General features: G+C 44.3%; 1 protein-coding gene and 1 pseudogene across 3 annotated transcripts; both read right to left on the reverse strand.

Annotated features, from left to right (window-relative positions):
- Positions 1 to 235: 235 nt before the first annotated feature.
- LOC112068003 (dual specificity mitogen-activated protein kinase kinase 7-like) lies at positions 236 to 12052 on the reverse strand. 3 transcript variants are annotated; one of them, XM_024134987.2, is made up of 12 exons: positions 11841 to 12052; positions 9880 to 9927; positions 5726 to 5873; positions 5509 to 5575; positions 5189 to 5302; positions 3578 to 3697; positions 3374 to 3481; positions 2969 to 3148; positions 2662 to 2742; positions 1556 to 1698; positions 1351 to 1396; positions 236 to 1115 (listed from the first exon to the last, which is right to left on the reverse strand). In XM_024134987.2, the coding sequence occupies exons 1-12, from the start codon at positions 11962 to 11964 to the stop codon at positions 975 to 977; spliced, it is 1320 nt and encodes a 439-aa protein (XP_023990755.1). In that variant the 5' UTR covers positions 11965 to 12052; the 3' UTR covers positions 236 to 974. The 3 variants fall into 3 exon arrangements, with proteins under 3 accessions (XP_023990755.1, XP_070294091.1, XP_023990756.1); XM_070437990.1 differs by lacking the exon at positions 11841 to 12052 and adding an exon at positions 11660 to 11816; XM_024134988.2 differs by lacking the exon at positions 9880 to 9927 and having other exon boundaries at positions 11841 to 12051.
- Positions 12053 to 12730: 678 nt separating this feature from the next.
- Positions 12731 to 17856, reverse strand: part of LOC112067977 (serine/threonine-protein kinase N2-like) — a 12746-nt pseudogene continuing 7620 nt past the window's right edge.

Genomic DNA, 17856 nt, shown 5'->3' on the forward strand with positions numbered 1-17856 from the left:
TTGCCACTCAAAACCATCCTGAAACTCGAAATAAATAATACAAAACACCTTTCTACAGCGCTACGCATAACCCTACTTTTTTTGTATTTTTTTGCAGGTTTTTCCCCACATTCAAAGCTGCTAGAACACTGTACTTGTGATATTCTCTCTAAGCCATTGAATCAAAGTTAATGTTTCTGTCCATCTTTACAGTATTTTTTCACAACACTATTGGTTAAAAACCAGACAGGAAACAAATACAGCGGGTCTAGTTGGTCTGTTAGAGCTACAGTGGGACAGCTATTTGCCATCCATAATAGTGAGCGTACACTTGTGTCTTAGTACACACACTCATACACAACCTGTTGAAGAGTAAGTATAGAAATAAAACACCCGGCTGAATATTGCACTGAACCTTCCACTTCTGAGCCTAGCCATCACTGCGAATTAAACTGGGCCTCTGGGCTTGCCGTAGGGACTTTTACATTGTCTTAACACTACATGAYGTAGCAGAAATTAGCTCCAGTGTGTATCGACTACTCTGTTGTCAGACCCCGTAGCTATGACTATGGCCTGAGCTGGAGCTGAACAAGATTATACAGGCGCGTGAGATATGACTAGTGAGTAGTATTTCTGTATGTGTTTAACCACGTAAATGCATTTACGGTATCACTACAGTACGTCAGTATCTAATGGATGGAAAAGTGAGCATGCATTAGAGTAACCTACAGTATGTGCCGATGTGTTCACGATAATAACGTACATGTGCTGATATGACTTCTGATGACGCCTAACTACAGTGTGAAGCTCTACTCTCCCGCGTGTCTGTCTGTCCTGATCCAGACTCAATCAGTCAATCAACCAGACTCAATCAATCAATTCACCGAGCCAGTCTGTCTGTCTAGGGTTATAGGCCTACTCTGTCTCTCCGTCCCTCTCCGGGGTCTCCCGGCTGCAGGCTCCAGTGGCTCCGGGGCAGGGCCAGTAGCTGKGGGCTACCTGCTGAAGAGCGAATGGAGCTGGTGCTGGCTGTAACATTGGCTGCTGCGCGGCGACTCAGTGCGCTCCATCACCGCCTGGAACCAGCCCGCAACGTCCACCACCAGCACCTCATAGCGCCGAATGAAACTGTGCTCCTGGGGGAGGGGGGGAGACAGAGGGATAACAATGAGAGGGAGGGGAAGGGCAGAAGAGGAGATCTAGGGTTAGAACACTGCGTCCATTTGCTTTCTCTAATGTAGAGATTTTTTTATTCTACTAAACATTTAATTCAGACAACATTCTTCCCTTTGTCTCTTTCTTGTAATCCCTAATCATGGTTTAGAGTGGTGGTGGTTAATCAGTGTGTGAATAGCTGGAGGAGAGACTTACGAGCAGCTTGTGGTATTTTGGCCTTTTTCTGTGATCCTTTGTAAGGCTGTGGAAAGAGGCAGTCAATGACGTAAAAATTAACAGACAAAAAGCACTTGATATTACTTAGCAACTGTACTGTCAGTAGAGACTGGTTTTGAGAGCAGTAAGACTGCATAAATATATAATAAACTCTCAATGAGTCACACAGTGTGTTTTGTCTCACCAGTCTTTGACGAAGGACTGGAAGTCGAGGGAGAAGTCCATGCTGAGGGGGAGCGAGGGAGGGTCTTCCTGCAGCACTTTGGTCAGGACCTCAAAGTCGGTCTTGCAGTTCTTATAGGGGAACTGTCCTGTGGCCAGCTCCACCTGCAGGCCGAGRYRACACATTACAGCGTTAAGGCCAGTTTATACTTGGTCTRACGACATGTCCGTAGACAATTAGAATGCGACAAGTGTCGCTGGTCAAAACTACTTTAAAATGTATACTCCAGTGGAATGTCTGTAGACCATCGCTGTGACTGTCAGTTTTCTTGTTGCGACTGTCGCTATGTCCGTTGTTGTGGTTACCAGACTGCCACAGCAACCAGACCAAATCGTTCTGTGAGTTGATGTATGAGTCCTAAAATTCTCAGATACAATGACCAACTTATTTGGTCACACTGTGGCAGAAAGTTAATTTTCTGTAAGTATACCATTACCTTGTAAATAATGGTGTTGAGTTTATTTTCATTATTATAGGAATAAAAAGTGGCTAAAGTTAAGACGTTGTCAGCTATACTCTGGTCATTATTTGAACTGGCTAACGAACCAAAACATTGTTTTGAAAATTGCTTTTAGTTGCCTGGCTTGCTAGGTTGACATTAACTGAATTCACTTTTAAACAGATGGGTTTACTGGCATTAAAATAGAGAAAGCATGTTATTTTGAGCACCGGATTGCTGACGTCGTTGTGTGTTTATACTTTTCCATAATGACAAATTTGATGTCGGACGACAATAGAATGTTCATGATGTCGCTACGTAAATTGGACACCATACGTAAACCTAGACACCATTTCATGCTCCCTTGAAGATGTGAAAAGCTGGATGGGTGTAAACAACATGGCGGAAAGTCTAAGCCTACCAAAAGGCTTGATGGAGCAATTATCATATTGCTTACACCCATTTTGATCCTTTCAGATGGATGACGGGACATTGAGAAGTGTCAAAGCGTAGAAGGTAGGTAAAGCTCTCAACTTTTGGCCAGGGCCACATACGAAGGCACAGGACTGACCAAAAGAAGTGCACTACATAGGGAATAGGGTGTGATGCAGTACTGTGGGTGTTTTACCAGAGAGATGCCCAGGCTCCAGACRTCTGCTCTGATGTCATAGTCAGGCTTGCTGGGATCTGGGGGGTCTATTCTCTCAGGCTGGGAACACACAGAAACAGGCTTGGGTTAGGGGGAAACTGCATTTCTTGTACCAATACACAGGGAAATTAAAAACATTTACAGAGGACAGCAGAATTCAGCATTTTTATGTGCAACCCAGGTGGAAAAATAGTGGCGCATTAAAATTGCAGCCTTCACTTCGGTAGGTTAAACGTGGTAGAGTGTAATGGTAGTGTGTGTGTGTGTGTCCACCAAGGTGACTCACAGCCATGTAGGCAGCACAGCCGGCGCTGCGGGTCTTGGCCTTTGAGTCGACGAGTCGTCCACTGATGCCAAAGTCACACAGCTTGATCTGGCCCTTGTTGTCCAACAGAATGTTGGAGGGCTTCACGTCCCGGTGGATCACACCGTGCTTCTCCTTCAGGTACAGTAGAGCCGACACTATCTGTAGACACAAAGGGTAACACACTACTACATAGAAGAGAAATTGAACAAACTTTTTACGGGATGGGGTCAATTCCATTTGAACTAAATTCAGGAGAAACTGAACATAAAGAATCCTAATTGAAAATGAAGGGCAATTTCTTATTCAGAATTTGAGTTTCAGTTCAAAGCCTGAAAAGAGGGTATGACAGAGCAAGAAATAATAGATGAGAGATGAGAGACTCACTGCCACAGTCATCTTTCCCAGGATGCGTTCAGGGATGGGCCCCTGGATCCTCTTCTTGAGTTTCTCAGCACACGTCCCCATCAGCTCCATTGCGATGAACACATCCGTCTGAGGACCAATCACAGTCAGTCACACAACATTGGCAATTTAAACAGAACAGTGGTTTAAATGTGACATACTAAATTATCTGTGCGTGTGACTCACGTTGGTAACTATGGCGCCATAGCACTGGATGATGTAAGGGCAGTCGTGGCTCTTCAACACAACATCCAGATCCATCAGAATCCTCTTGTTCTCGTCCTTGTTTCCTGTCCGGCGCATTTGCTGGTGACACACACACAATAAATCGGTCATCAATATTGAACGTTGATATTTCAGTTGAGGGAGAACTTCAAGCAACTGGATGGCATCACTAATTTACAACGCCGCCCGCCCCTCACACCTGTCTAGCACTTAACGATTAGCCAATCACATACTGCCAGTTTCCCAGACACCGATTAAGACTAATCCTACACTAATAAGGAGATTTAAAGGGGATTATCCACTATAAGTGCTTCATGGTCCAATCTGTCTCTGGGTAACCATAGTAACCTACCTCACTCCAGAATACCAGCTGTTTCCAGCATCTTACCTCCACAGCCCCATCCAAACCAAAATCACCCCCCCCCCACATCCAAACCTATTCCCACCACCCCCTCATGCAAATAGTCACCAGCTGGTGAAAAGTGAAACTGTATATGATTGAAAGATAGAGGTAGGCCTATGTATTTTTACAGAACACACTGATTATAATGTTTATACCAGCCAGTTAAGGCTGAAAAAAACAATAGCATTCTACATATTAAATTGCATCGCTATAATAGATCATTTACAGGCYCCAGTGGTCTGCCATTATCCCTGTAGGCCATGTTGTTTGTGCTTGTAACCATGACTGTGTATACCAAGAATAAGCATTGTAAGCAACTCCCCATAGACTAGTAGTGACTGACTTCYTAATAGTTAAACAGTTAAGATAAATGGGGGGGGTTTAACAATGCTTAATTGTAGCGGTGGCGATACAGTATAATTACTATCACTGTGTGAGGATAAACAATGGAAGGCAAAGCCCAGAGAGAAACCGATAGAAAAAAKAATAGTGATACTGAACTGACAAACAGCCCAGAGCTGCCTCCAACAGTTATATCCTCTGGTCAAATCGGCTGCTATGGAATTATGTGTTCTGCCACAGTAGGAAAAACCAATGCTATGGCCTTAACCCAAATAGCGGCAATAGAACATCCACACAGCACTTGCATAACAGAATAGGCCTAACGTTTCGAGCTGCTGCCCTCTGGAAGGCGATTAAGGGTCCCACTGTTCAGCAAGAATAGGAGCAAGGCTAGTTTCATGCCACTAGGCTGTTGAACAGTGGGACATAGGACAGATGCAGACCCAATACAGTCGGACAGTAGGCTGCAGAGACTTTGAATRTGTGAAAATGTGTACCAACTTTCCAGTTTTCTGTACTGCATGCTATGTGTTTGTATGCTGACACCACTAAATTAATGTCCATCTAAATGGACAATAATGTATAGTGTATCGTAAGTGTCAAACTGCAACAAGACAATGCACAAGACAAGGACAACAGAAACAGAGCGGAGGCCGGRAGGACAGACTTTTCATCCTCAAGAGATGAGGTGCTAATAATGAAAGTGAAGTGACCCCCTGCCAGACAATGTAACGTGCTTTCAGACTGCCTGTTTAAAATGCAATCCAGTACTATTATATATTGTCTTAAATGCCAACAAGCTGTGGTTGGAGGAGGACAWGGCTTACTTTGACGGCGATGACGTGGCCCGTCTTCTTGAAGCGCACTTTGAACACCTGACCGCACGTGCCGCTGCCGATCTCCCCCTCGCTGATCAGGTCACTGACCTCGGCTGGGTACCGCTGAGGAGGGGAACAGGTGACGAGTCACAACATGTCAATGACAAACATACATGGCATATGTAGCATGATGTACTACAGTACCCATAATGCTCTGTGTATGATATCCAGTTATAATGGTGGCCCCTTGTCAAAACAGCACATTATTTTAATGAGTAGAGAGAAATACAAAAAACWAAATAACTTCAGGCAATTATATAGTCCCTTACCTGGCCGTCAATCTTYAGGTAGCCTGTCTGTTTCATGATCTCCTGCAGCTTCTGRTCTATCTCCGCACTAAGGGGACACGGCACAGGCACACAAAAAGGTTAGGTGTGTCATTTGACGCATGCGTGTATATGGAAGTGTTATTATTTATTTTTTTAACTTTCTGTATCCCTTTCCAGAACATGAATGCTCCGTGTGTGTATGCTCCGTTTCTCTTACTTCTCCAGGCTCTTCACCAGGCCGTACTGTGGCGTGGGCAGGTTGAGCATGTGTCGCGGGCGGCTGGGGTAGGAATGGTGCTGGGGTGAGCTCTCAGAGGACGAGGAGCGACTCCCCCCTCCGTCGTTGGCCAGGGGCAGCTGAAGAGCTGGGGGCAGGTGAGGAGGATCATAAATAAGGTAAAAGAAGAAGACTGGGGCTGTCCTTTATTAGCCTGGGGCCAGTCTGTTTTATGTCGTTGTCAGAAACAGACTGGCACCCAGACTAGTGTTACTGTAATCAATTCCACTCTTTCCTCATCGCTCTTCTTAATGATAATTGAGCTTACAGCATTGACGAGGGCAGCGTTGTAGTGGAATCTATCTAGCTCTTTGACCAWACAGTGACACAGAGAGAGACCTAAGGATAAGAAGCCAAATAGCAGAATCCCAGTGCTCCAATGCTAACTCCCTGTCACTGACGGGCTAWTCAAAACACACTGACAGTTACAGGTCTACAGTGCATTCAGAAAGTATTTATACCCCTTGACTTTTTACAGATTTTGTTACAGCCTTATTCTTAAAAATTCCTTAATCTACACACAATACCGCATAATGACAAAGCGAAAACAGGTTTAGACATTTTTACAAATTTATTACAAACAAATATCAGAAATACCTTATTTACATAAGTATTCAGACCCTTTGCTATGAGACTCGAAATTGAGCTCCTGTTTCCATTGATCATCCTTGAGATGTTTTCACAACTTGATCAGAGTCCACCTGTGGTAATTTCAATTGMTTGGACATGATTTGGAAAGGCACACACCTGTCTATATAAAAGGTCCCACAGCAGACAGTGCATGTCAGAGCAAAAACCAAGCCATGAGGTCGAAGGACTTTTCTGTAGAGCTCCGAGAYAGGATTGTGTYGAGGCACAGATCTGGGGAAGGGTACCAAAAAATGTCTGCATTATTGAAGGTCCCCAAAAACACAGTGGCCTCCATCATTCTTAAATTGAAGATGTTTGGAACCACCAAGACTCTTCCTAGAGCTGGCCGCCCGGCCAAACTGAGCAATCTGGCCTTGGTCAGGGAGGTGACCAAGAATCCGATGGTCACTCTGACAGAGCTCCTCTGTGGAGATGGGAGAACCTTCCAGAAAGACAACCATCTCTGCAGCACTCCACCTATCATGCCTTTATGGTAGAGTGGCCAGATGGAAGCCAATCCTCAGTAAAAGGCACATGACAGCCCGCTTGGAGTTTGYCAAAAGGCACCCAAAGGACTCTCAGACCATGAGAAACAAGATTCTCTGGTCTAATGAAACAGAGATTGGACTTTTTGGCCTAAATGCCAAGCGTCACGTCTGGAGGAAACCTGGCACCATCCATACGGTGAAGCATGGTGGTGGCAGCATCATTCTGTGGRGATGTTTTTCAGCGGCAGGCACTGGGAGATTAGTAAGGATCAAGGGAAAGATGAACGGAGCAAAGTGCAGAGAGATCCTTAACACACAGCCAAGACAACGCAGGAGTGGCTTCTGGACAAGTCTCAATGTCCTTGAGTGGCCCAGCCAGAGCCTGGATTTGAACCCGATCGAACATCTCTGGAGAGACCTGAAAATAGCTGTGCAGCAACACTCCCCATCCAACCTGAAAGAGCTTTGACAGGATCTGCAGATAAGACTGAAAGAAACTCCCCAAATACATGTGTACCAAGCTTTTGCGTCATATCCAAGAAGACTCGAGACTGTAATTGCTGCCAAAGGTGCTTCAACAAAGTCCTGAGTAAACTGTCTGAATACTTACGTGAAATGTGATATCAGCTATTTCTTTTTAYTWAAAAAAWTTGGAAAAACAKTTCTTGCTTTGTCATTACGGGGTATTGTGTCGATTGATGAAGAAAAACAAATGYCATAMATTTTWGAATAAGGCTAACGTAACAAAATGTGGGAAAAGTGAAGGGGTCTGAATACTTTCTGAAAGCACAGTATAGGTTGGCTTATAAAATTCAATGTCATTCTACTTCAAGGTCTCACCCATTGCCTCTCTGTTTGTACACATTTAGCGTGCATCCCAAATGGCCCTCTAGTGCACTATAGACCAAAGCCCTATGAGAGCCMTATGGGCCCTGGTCAAAAGTAGTGCACTATAAGGGGAAATGGTACCATTTGGGACTCCATGTTTCTATTCAGACTTCGAAAGGAGTGAATGAAAGCAGTCCATGCTCAATTTGACCTTGACGGACAGACAGAGCAGGCCAGTGTAAGTAGAACGATATCAGTTCAGTCTCCAACAGAGGTCRGCTGTGAATGTCTATAGAYCACAATACAAACACTTCGACAAGRCATTCCTAAAGTATTWGCAATAGCAAGACAACCCTTAGCCTGTATATTAGCAAAGCATAGGAAAACAACTTCAATTGAACTTGAAGGCTTGTTCAATCGATCCATTTTTACTTCATAATTTGACACAAAGGCAAAAAGTGTTATTGTTCAAGGAGACAACACTTCAAAGGGATATAGACAGGGTGAGCACTGAGCAGTGGAGACCAGCTACGAGAGTAGTGTTAGCTTTGACCCGCCATGCAACTACACAAACAGACCATGCGTTCAGACTGCTGCGCAGTCAGTATCTAGCTAGCAGCACCACCACCAAATGGAGTGGACCCTCTGCTGCAGAACATTGGAGCGCTCTCAGTGATCTCTGACCTCAGAGACCACCCTGAATAGGACATGGAGAGGACTCCAAAATCCCCCCTAACCCTCAGTTCAGACCGTTCAATGTATTTACTTCAGATGAAATCAATCCATTTATGTTTTATACACTGTGTGAAGAGCGCACCATTCCTAATCTGTGAATGGTGCCATTTGGCAAAGGGCACCTTTGGAGACTTTGGTTTGTTTGAGGTTTTCAAAGCAACGAGGTAGTGTTGAGCAGTTCTTTAAAACGCCTTTTCAAGAGAAATGCACCGCCAGGCAGTAGCTTTAATCCTTGGTTCAATCACCTGTAGCCAGGACCTGCTCACTGGAGAGAATTGGTTAGTGGGGGTTAGTAGTAGACTCAGGGTAATTCTTGGTTTGGCAAAGACCAGACAGTCCTCCACACAGCTAGATCCAGACAGACACACACATCAGCCACTTAGGCACCTCTGGCAATTGACAGTGCCACTGCAAGGGGGATGCCAGGAGACCAGGAGAGAATGCTTAGTTAGCACACAAAGAACATTATCTGACCCTGAGAAAGAAAGCATGGAAGAAACAGACCGACAGACACACAACAAGACAGACAGAAATTGACCTGTCAGACAGCCTGAACTGCAGAGCAAAGAGAATGCCAGCTTGGACACAGACATAGGCCCAGCCTGGATGGAAGACATGACAGACAGACTGAAGGACAAGTCTACAGACATGAAAAGAGGAAGAGGTGGTCAGATTTGGCCACAGCAGCACTCCTGCAGACCAACCGGTGGTGGGATGCTGGATTAGACTGTGTAATAAAAACCGTGCAGGAAGCCACATGCACCGTGTCTCTGCATCCAGCAAAACAGGGGTTAATAATATCCTCACACACGCAGACCCAGACATACACACTCACTGCCCTGCCACTGGCACTCACACGGAGAAGAAGGGATGGAAAGATGGAGGGAGAATGAGATTAGAGTGGAGGTGAGGTGAGAGTGAGAGTGGCGACCAACTGGGGATACAGTGCAAATGGCCATTTGAAAAGAAAAAAACGGGTCAGAATAGTCTTAGAATATTTTAGGTGTGCTGTACACAATTGAGGGCTAAATATCAATTTTACACAGCAATAGCCTTAGCCTATTACACATATTTTGTGTGAGGAGAATACATTGGCTGTGTGTTGTGTACTGCAATTAATTTAGGTCTACATTCAAAACTAAGGACAATGTATAAGCGCTGGTAAGGTATCATTCAGGCCAGTCATTCAGGTTTGGTGAAACCATCTAAAGAATATATRAAGTTACTAGCGTCTGTACGTTCTGTTCTGAGCTACTGAGTGTGAAATATTCCCTTGCTATTGAATAGGAGGAGTGGCATGGAGATGGGGAGAGAAAGGAGAGTAAAGGGGAGGGATAAAGAATGGATTGTGAGAAAGAGAGGGAAGGATGGAGGGTGCAGTGGCAGAGAGMGAGAGCGATGATTGAATGATACCTGCACGCTGGGAAGGAGCTGGAGCAGGACTGAGCTGGATCACGATGACTGGACAGAGAAGAGAAAATACACACGTGCACATTACTGCACTGTTCAGTGCCAGGTACTCACGCACACATTCTCTGTGGGTGTTAGACAGGGTCTCACCAATAAACTACCACACACATACCAATGAACTACAACCCCATACTAACACACAAAACAAAATGAAGGAAGGTTCAATCAATCAAGAGCACCTCAGATACACCAGTTGATATGCTGTGTGTGCTAAAAAATAAAAACCACTAGCACCTCAAATGCTGAGCTCGTCAAAGATAAGAGGGAGGCGTTACCACACCGTCTTTGCTTTCCCATGCCTTTAGCTTTCCAATGAGGCTGGTTGTAAAGCAAACACCACTGGATCATTCATGTTGTCAGATTTGGTGGGGAAAATAAGTGAGAAGAAAACACATCAAATACCTTGATTGAAAAGTATAGAAATTGGGGTGGGTATAATTTGTGGAACKTTCCAACAGGAATCTGTTCCAATAACTTCGTAAATACCAAGGTTGCCAACAAACAACGCACACAAAGTTGTATAGCGACAGAATAAAATACATGGTAGGGTGTGGGCTACTTAATTATGTTTTTCACTCATGTTTATTCTGAAAAATGTCTGTACTCTGGTAGGCTATTGACAAACATTAAAAATAAGTTACATGGTGAGTTGATGCCTATTCGGCAGCTAGTTAGCTAGGTGGCTTGATCKTGTTACTTTGTATGCGTCGTTTGTTGGCAACCTTGTACTTCAAAGTTTTTGGAACAGATTCCTGTTGGAACGTTCCACAAATTATACCCACCCGAGAAATTGACCTCAGGACAACACCACCACTATCAGCATAGGGTTGAGTACCCATATCACCACATTACACTGAATGTGGCTGGCATTGAATGGTGTAAGATTAAATTCACCCATAAGCATTGGGCTGGAGCCTGTTTGAAATGTTTGACCTTCATATYGGCTGTAAGCTGATCCTAAATCGGGGCTATTGGGATAAATTCCACATGGTGCATTTTGGTGGCAAAGTCTCTAACTAGTTATATGTTATATTATACCCACACATTCTGCCAGATGTGTTCGTCTACATTMTGACCAAAACATTATCTGCCAAAGATGTTCAAGACTGCCGAAATAAAGAAATATCCATCATGCCCAAAATATGAGAACAACATTCATGCAAAACAAATGACGGGCTTATCAGACATATAGAATTGGTTTATAAAATGGAAAAAACAAAAACATAACAGCCATTGTTTAGTGTTGCAATATTCGTGCAATTTGTGACGTGACAAGAGCCACTTTCAGGGGTAGGTTGCTAGYTATCTTGAACGTTATAGCTGACAAGTTTGTTCACGCAACTAACTGGCAAGCTGCGTTAGCTCGAAAAGCTAACGCTAGCTTAACTGGCTACTAACATTGACTCGGTCAAAATCATACTGGAAGTTTCGCTAGAAATGTATATACACACAAGCCATGTCTGCTTAATGAACCATATTAGACCAGATATACATGTCAAATACTGAAAGACAGCTAATTGTTCCATGCCGAGAAATTAACAACAAATTGTCTGACGGATGGATGATAAGGCCTGCTAGAGCTAGCTGCTAGCCAGCAGTTGATAGGACCGAACCAAAACACAGTTCGGGATTTAAATTGCGTTGTTTCTGTTACAACATTGCACTGATATCAAATGCTGGCTTACATAGTTTCAAAAAGTTTGTGATATGTTTATATACATACACACGCATGACACCTCTGGGCAGGGCAACATCCCGAGCTGGGGTATTTGTTTATCCATTTAGCCTGTTAGCATGTTAACTAACAGCAGCAGCATATCCCTATTACACCCCCTCTCTCTGCCTCTCCTTTCGCCTATTTTCCCTGTCCTCTCTCCGTTACCGACTCCCCCACGGATACTCACTTGGCCTCGGACGTGAACGTTGTGGACTCATGTCGATATTGAGGTCAATTCTTCTACGAGCWTCTTTATTTTCTTGCTTTAGTTTCTCCTCGATTCTGGAGAGTCTCTGTTCCAGCGACGACATCTTGAAAAATCGAACACTATCAAAGATGATCTATTATATTTGAGTAGATAACCGAGTGACCACTTTAACGATGGAAATATATGCCCTCAATGATTGAAGGCAGGCGCGATCAGGTGGGACCATTCTAGCCAATGAGAGGGCATATACGAGTGTTAACATGCACAACTAAGTAGTTTTTCTCAAAGTTGCCAGAATGCCACGTTCATTCTCTTATATCAATATATGTGTAATAGCCTAAACATTACGAAACTTCTATTCGATCAAATAAGCCTAACGTAATTCAACTTCTGACACTCTCATATACCTCCGTACAGAAAAAGGGCTTATCTCACTCGGACAGATTTTRRGCGGAGTAAATCCTCTCGATTCGCCTCTTCCTCTCTGGCACCATCGAGYGTAACCAGCTAGCTCTAGACTCCCTCTCTTGTGGACTATACAGGCAGGGACGGCTGATGTCCCAATGCCCTCCCTGATTGAAATATTCTCAGGTCAGACATTTCCATAGGAAATTGGGTTGCTTGCATGTTTGAAGGTGGATGTTGTTGTTTGCATCTATTTTTTTGTTTCATACATTAATTTGAGAGGACATGAGTTGATACTTTCAGGATATTCTTCATGAGTTTACATGGTAAAGCWTGTCTAAAAATKACTTTTGTTTTATGACCATCTTACTTGTGAAGATACAGTATTGCATTAATAGCAGGGAGGTGACAGAGAATGGTCTGATGATGAGACGCCCAATCAAACACAGTAAACCATATACACATGTTTTTCCACCAGATTTTCTTTATAAATAACTCCTCATACTTTCACTTCCTTTTGTATAGTGTACACGAGATAAGTAGTCTGCAGCCAGACAAACATGATTCACAACACACCCCCATACACAGAGACAAGGGAGGTCAAGTATGTTTTCTATTGACTTCTGCAGATGAGCATGTATTGTAGTTGGAGGATGAAGCTGCCTCTAAGTTCTGATCTAAGGTCAGTTTTCTTTTCCTAAWGGATGCGGTTAGAACAAACTGATCCTAGATCCGTTCTTAATGGTCACTTCAACCTGGAGAAGCATTGAGCATGATTCATTGCTTCAATGTGTTTCCGCTTCATGCCACTGATTGAATTTGAGTGTCTTGAGCATTAAAGTCTCTCAGTGTGTCTGTGTGTACGTTTGTGTGAATATTTAAATGTTAGGAACGAGACATGCATCCTTCAGCCTTTCTTTTGTGTGTGTGTGTTCAAATATGACCAAAYGGCACAGGTGTAGACTGCCACATGACACACCCWTATATAAAGTTCACAGACTGGACCAATTAAAAGGCAACAGGATAAATTCAATAACGCTCTGTTGCTTTTCTCAACAACTTCATCATTATCAACCAAAAACAGAACCAAAAGCACTGTCACCGTCATTTTTTTTGTTGCCATAATAACAACTAAAATCAGGACATTTTAAAGAATGTTAAAAGGGCAACAATTGCCCATTGTGAATGCACTAGTGATCTGGTTGGATCAGAATTGACCATTCCTCCAAGCAGTGGTTCTTTACCCCTTTTGAGACACAAGACTAGTATTGGGTAACTTGATGGGTGATTGTTCACAACATTGTAACAATGTAGAGTAATATATATGATTCTACACACTGTTGATTCACCTTCCTTCAAGCAACCATTGATAGGCAGATGGAGGTACTTCCTTTTCTCCTCTTAGCATTAATGTAAAACATTATCACCCTTATTGCATACCAAGGACCACAGTTGGTTACTAAGGACCACAAAATAACAAAATGAAATGCATTTCTATAGATCCCAGTAGAAATGTAAGGCATAATTTCAAGCCATGCACCCACCCCACCACACCCTCTTCCAAATATTATTTGTTTTTTGTCACAGTATGAAGGAACCAGGGTTGGGGTCCATTCCATTTCAATTCAGGAAATAAACTGCAATTCCAATTGACTTCCTGAAATGGATCCCAACCCTGAACGTTCCATGGAGATCCTCCTCTATCCTCAGAGCAGACTACAACACTGGCACAAAGGAGGATGGAACTGGAAGGCAAAGTTAAAGGGGTTGACTGTGTAGTAGAAGTTACACATGTTATGACAAGTTCTTGTAAGGACACAGCCATTGGAGTGTTCTAGATAGGGAGGAGGTGGCACAAGCTTAACGGGCATCACAGCTTCTTTTTTTCTTTCTTCTTTTCCTYTGGAAAACATAGTCATGTCTCATTGTAACATAACTTCATTTCCCATCAACCACTAGTCCTCTTGATGGGCCCCTTCTCACAGTTATGTGAGATGCTGCTGCAGTGTCCATTTTTTATTTTTTTTACACACAGCCACAGAGTGTACATAGCAACACAGCCACAGAGTCTTGGCCTGGGTCTGCATTAATCTCCTCTAGTTCATACCTCCCACACAGACAGACTACACTACAGACCGACCCTTCTCAGTTTCTCATATCACATTCACAGTGTGGTGGATGCAGCAGACCACCCTTGCAGACTGCYGTGACCCCATGACCCTCATATGATGATGTGATAAGAGGTCACGACCTCTCGACCCCTAGCAGAGGTCGGAGACGTAGTCGAAGTCGCAGAAGCCGTCCTGGTCCTTGCGGGAGAGCGTGCGGGGCTCGCGCGGCGGTGTCAGGGTGGGAGGCTCGGCGGTGAACTCCTCGTCGAAGTTGCTGACGTCCTCTCGGCCCTTGATGGAGGGAATGAAGGGAGGGGGCAGCTTCCTCTGTAGCAGGGCCTCCCAATCCAGACCCTGGAGGAGAGAGAGAGAAAAAAAGAGGGTCAACAAAAATCTAAATCATGGTGGAAAAATATGTTCCTGTAAAAAAAAAAAAAAAGTGTGGGATGAAGAGAAATGGAAAAAGATGAATATGGTGTCATGGATTTCTGACTCACCCGGAAGAAAGGCTGTTTCTTTATCTCATCGCATCTTTCTCACCAGAGCCTAGTCTTCTTTGGTTCCTCCTCAACAGCTGTTCAACACACGAATTATCTGATAGCATTATAGAAGTCAAATTACCAAAGCTGTTTATAACTAATCTTGCTAAGGAGAGATTATGGGGGTTATTTTGGGAGAGAGTCCTTTCAAGATGTGTTCCCAAGGTAAACAAATCATGATTTAAGAGACAATAACTACAACATTACCATCTCATTAATGGACTAAATCTGTGAGGTGCAAAGACAGGCCTAATGGTGTGAGTGTGTGTGTGGCCCTTACTCATCTCGATGAATGGCGATGGGCCCTCTGTGGAGAGGAATGCGTGGTAGCGACCTCGTATCAGGATGCTGTCAAAACACTCCTCCTCATGGCGCTCACCAAGGGAAGGAGCGACTAGCAGAGAATATACTCAGACAGTTGAGTGGGACCCATTTGTAAATACCTTGACTCCAATAATGACCAACCAAACCAAGGGGTATTTGTTCGCATCACGGAAAAGATAGTAATTTTGTGCACTGTTATGGTTAGCTGCCACAGTGCGTTCTTGAATAGGTCTACTCAAATAACGAGTGAATAGATATTTTCTGTCCTTTACATAGCTATATTTTGTCCAACGCTCTTCACATGATGTTCCTCGTCCAACCAGATCTCTAGATGAGGACCTTCGAGGCCACAGTCTACTGTCTGGTGTATTAGAGGTGTCGGTTCGGACCTCAGGGCCAGGCTGCTGGAAGTACCCAGCAGAAATCGTACTGGTCCCTGTCCCCATAGCCCTATCCTATAGAGGGGGAAGATGTTTTACAAAACATGTTACGCGTGCAGGCAGGCCGAGAGCCGCGAGGCAGACCAACAAAACTACAGCACTCACATACGTGTTTTTTCACAACAAAATTCAACTAGGATCCGACGTACGCGTCATAGAAGTGTAAGATTTGACAAAGCTTCTGACCACTCACGCTTCTTTACAGAGTCCAAACGTCGGCAATCTTTACTATCGTATGTATCGCAGTAAGTTGTCCTAGTTTATGGTTCCTGGAGAGATAGAATAATGTTACAGATGGTCAGGGACTTGCATGGAACGACTAAGATAGAGTAGATGTGTGTCAGTGTGGTCGTTGTCACCGGTACAAATCTGTGGTCATGGTAGAAATGCAGCCCCAGAACCACACAAGGCTGAATAGAATCTGTAGACAGAGCAGAAACATGTAGACACTCTTCAAAAAACAACATGGTGAGTACCCAACACTCTGGGACTAGTAACACAGCCCGTGGTCAGTGAAGACATCAGCGTGGATGTGCATCATGAGCGTCACTGCCAGCCCGTGTACTCCATGACGAAGCAACGACGTGTTCGGGGTCTGGAAACACGGCAAACAGGTTGACCAGGAAGGGGGGTGGTTGGGGAGTTCACGCGTCTCAAAGATCACGCTTCTCGCACATCAGACTGGAGGCGGGAGAGGAGGAAAAAAACAACGGAGGTGGTGAAAATGAGATCTGTGCTTTCAGAGTTCACTTCACAGCTGTGTGTGTGACTAAATTGTTGCAGTGCATGTAAAAACAAGTCAAGGTTTGTAAATGTATAATACAATGGTCCACACACACCCACACACACAACACCACAACACACACAACCACACACACACACAGACACACACACACACCACACACACAACATCACACCACACGTACGTCTCCACCTCGTCCCGTGCAACAATATCTCCTTTCTTCAGGGCTTTGATGGCGTATATACTTCCTGTCTTCTTATACTCTGACAGCAGCACCTAAGAGAGAGGACAGGTAAAACAGAAAGGGTTCAAGGGTCACATTTCAGACTAAATCAAAGTGTTTATTTGGACTTTAAGGCCAGAGGGAGGTTAGAAACGCGTACCTTTCCAAAGTGTCCCCGGCCCAGCACAGCGATCAGCCTGAAGTCCTGGAGGCACAGGGGTTTCTTATGTTTACTGTAGAGAGAGACACACATTACCACAATAAATACTATCTACACAGTAAACACAGTGACTGGTCCAGCATGGCCAGAGGTGTGTACTGCATTCAACAGTTCATATGTTAACGGAGGTKCCTGGAAGGCACATGGTCACTTGTAGCCGCCAATATAACATTGTTCTGTGTGTGAAACCATTGTGTGTGTGTAGGTGTATGTAAATGACTATTAATGTGTCTGCATAGTGACCGCATCCGTGGGAACAAGTGTGGGTGCACACCTGCTCAGAGGGGGGGTTTGGGCAGGGCGATCAGGGTTGAGGTCTGGGGGAGAGAAGGGCTCAATCACTGGCAACCGCTCCTGAGAAAAAGATAGCAGAGGGAGAAGAAGGGGATAGAGAGATGGAGGGAAGAAGCAAAGCCAGGAGTGAGAGAGATAAAGTGTGCGAGGTTCCTCTCACGTTGTATTTTGATATTCTTTTATTGGGTTTCGCGTCTTTCTGTCCATCTCTCACCGGGGTGTTATTATCAGAGTCTCTCCTGTAATCATGCCTRACTGGAGAGTCACTGTCCAGACTTAGTTTCTCCACTGAGATCTCCCTGAAAACACATGCAAACACACACACACGCGTATACGCAAACACACACATACATACAGACACAAAAGGGTCGTTAGCTACAGGGTTCATCGTGCACAGCATGCTACGTGGAGTTCATTCAACAAGTAGAGGGATTAACTTGAGGAGTAGATACTTGGGTACAAGTTGCTTATGTGGGCCACACATCAAGTCGTGTGTTTGTGTGTGTATTACCCAGAGTTGAGGTTGTGTGCATTKGGGCTGTAGGTTCCGGTGTTGTTGACGGTGGGGATAGCGTTCCTCAGCAGTCGGACCCAGGTCCCAATGTCAACGTTCATCTGACGAGCTCTCAGGAAAGCCTTGCCTGCAAACACACACCGGAACAGTTCAAACACACACCGGAACAGTTCAAACACACAC

The sequence above is a fragment of the Salvelinus sp. IW2-2015 genome, unplaced genomic scaffold (assembly GCF_002910315.2).
Source record: "Salvelinus sp. IW2-2015 unplaced genomic scaffold, ASM291031v2 Un_scaffold19, whole genome shotgun sequence".
Classification (NCBI taxonomy): Eukaryota; Metazoa; Chordata; class Actinopteri; order Salmoniformes; family Salmonidae; genus Salvelinus; species Salvelinus sp. IW2-2015.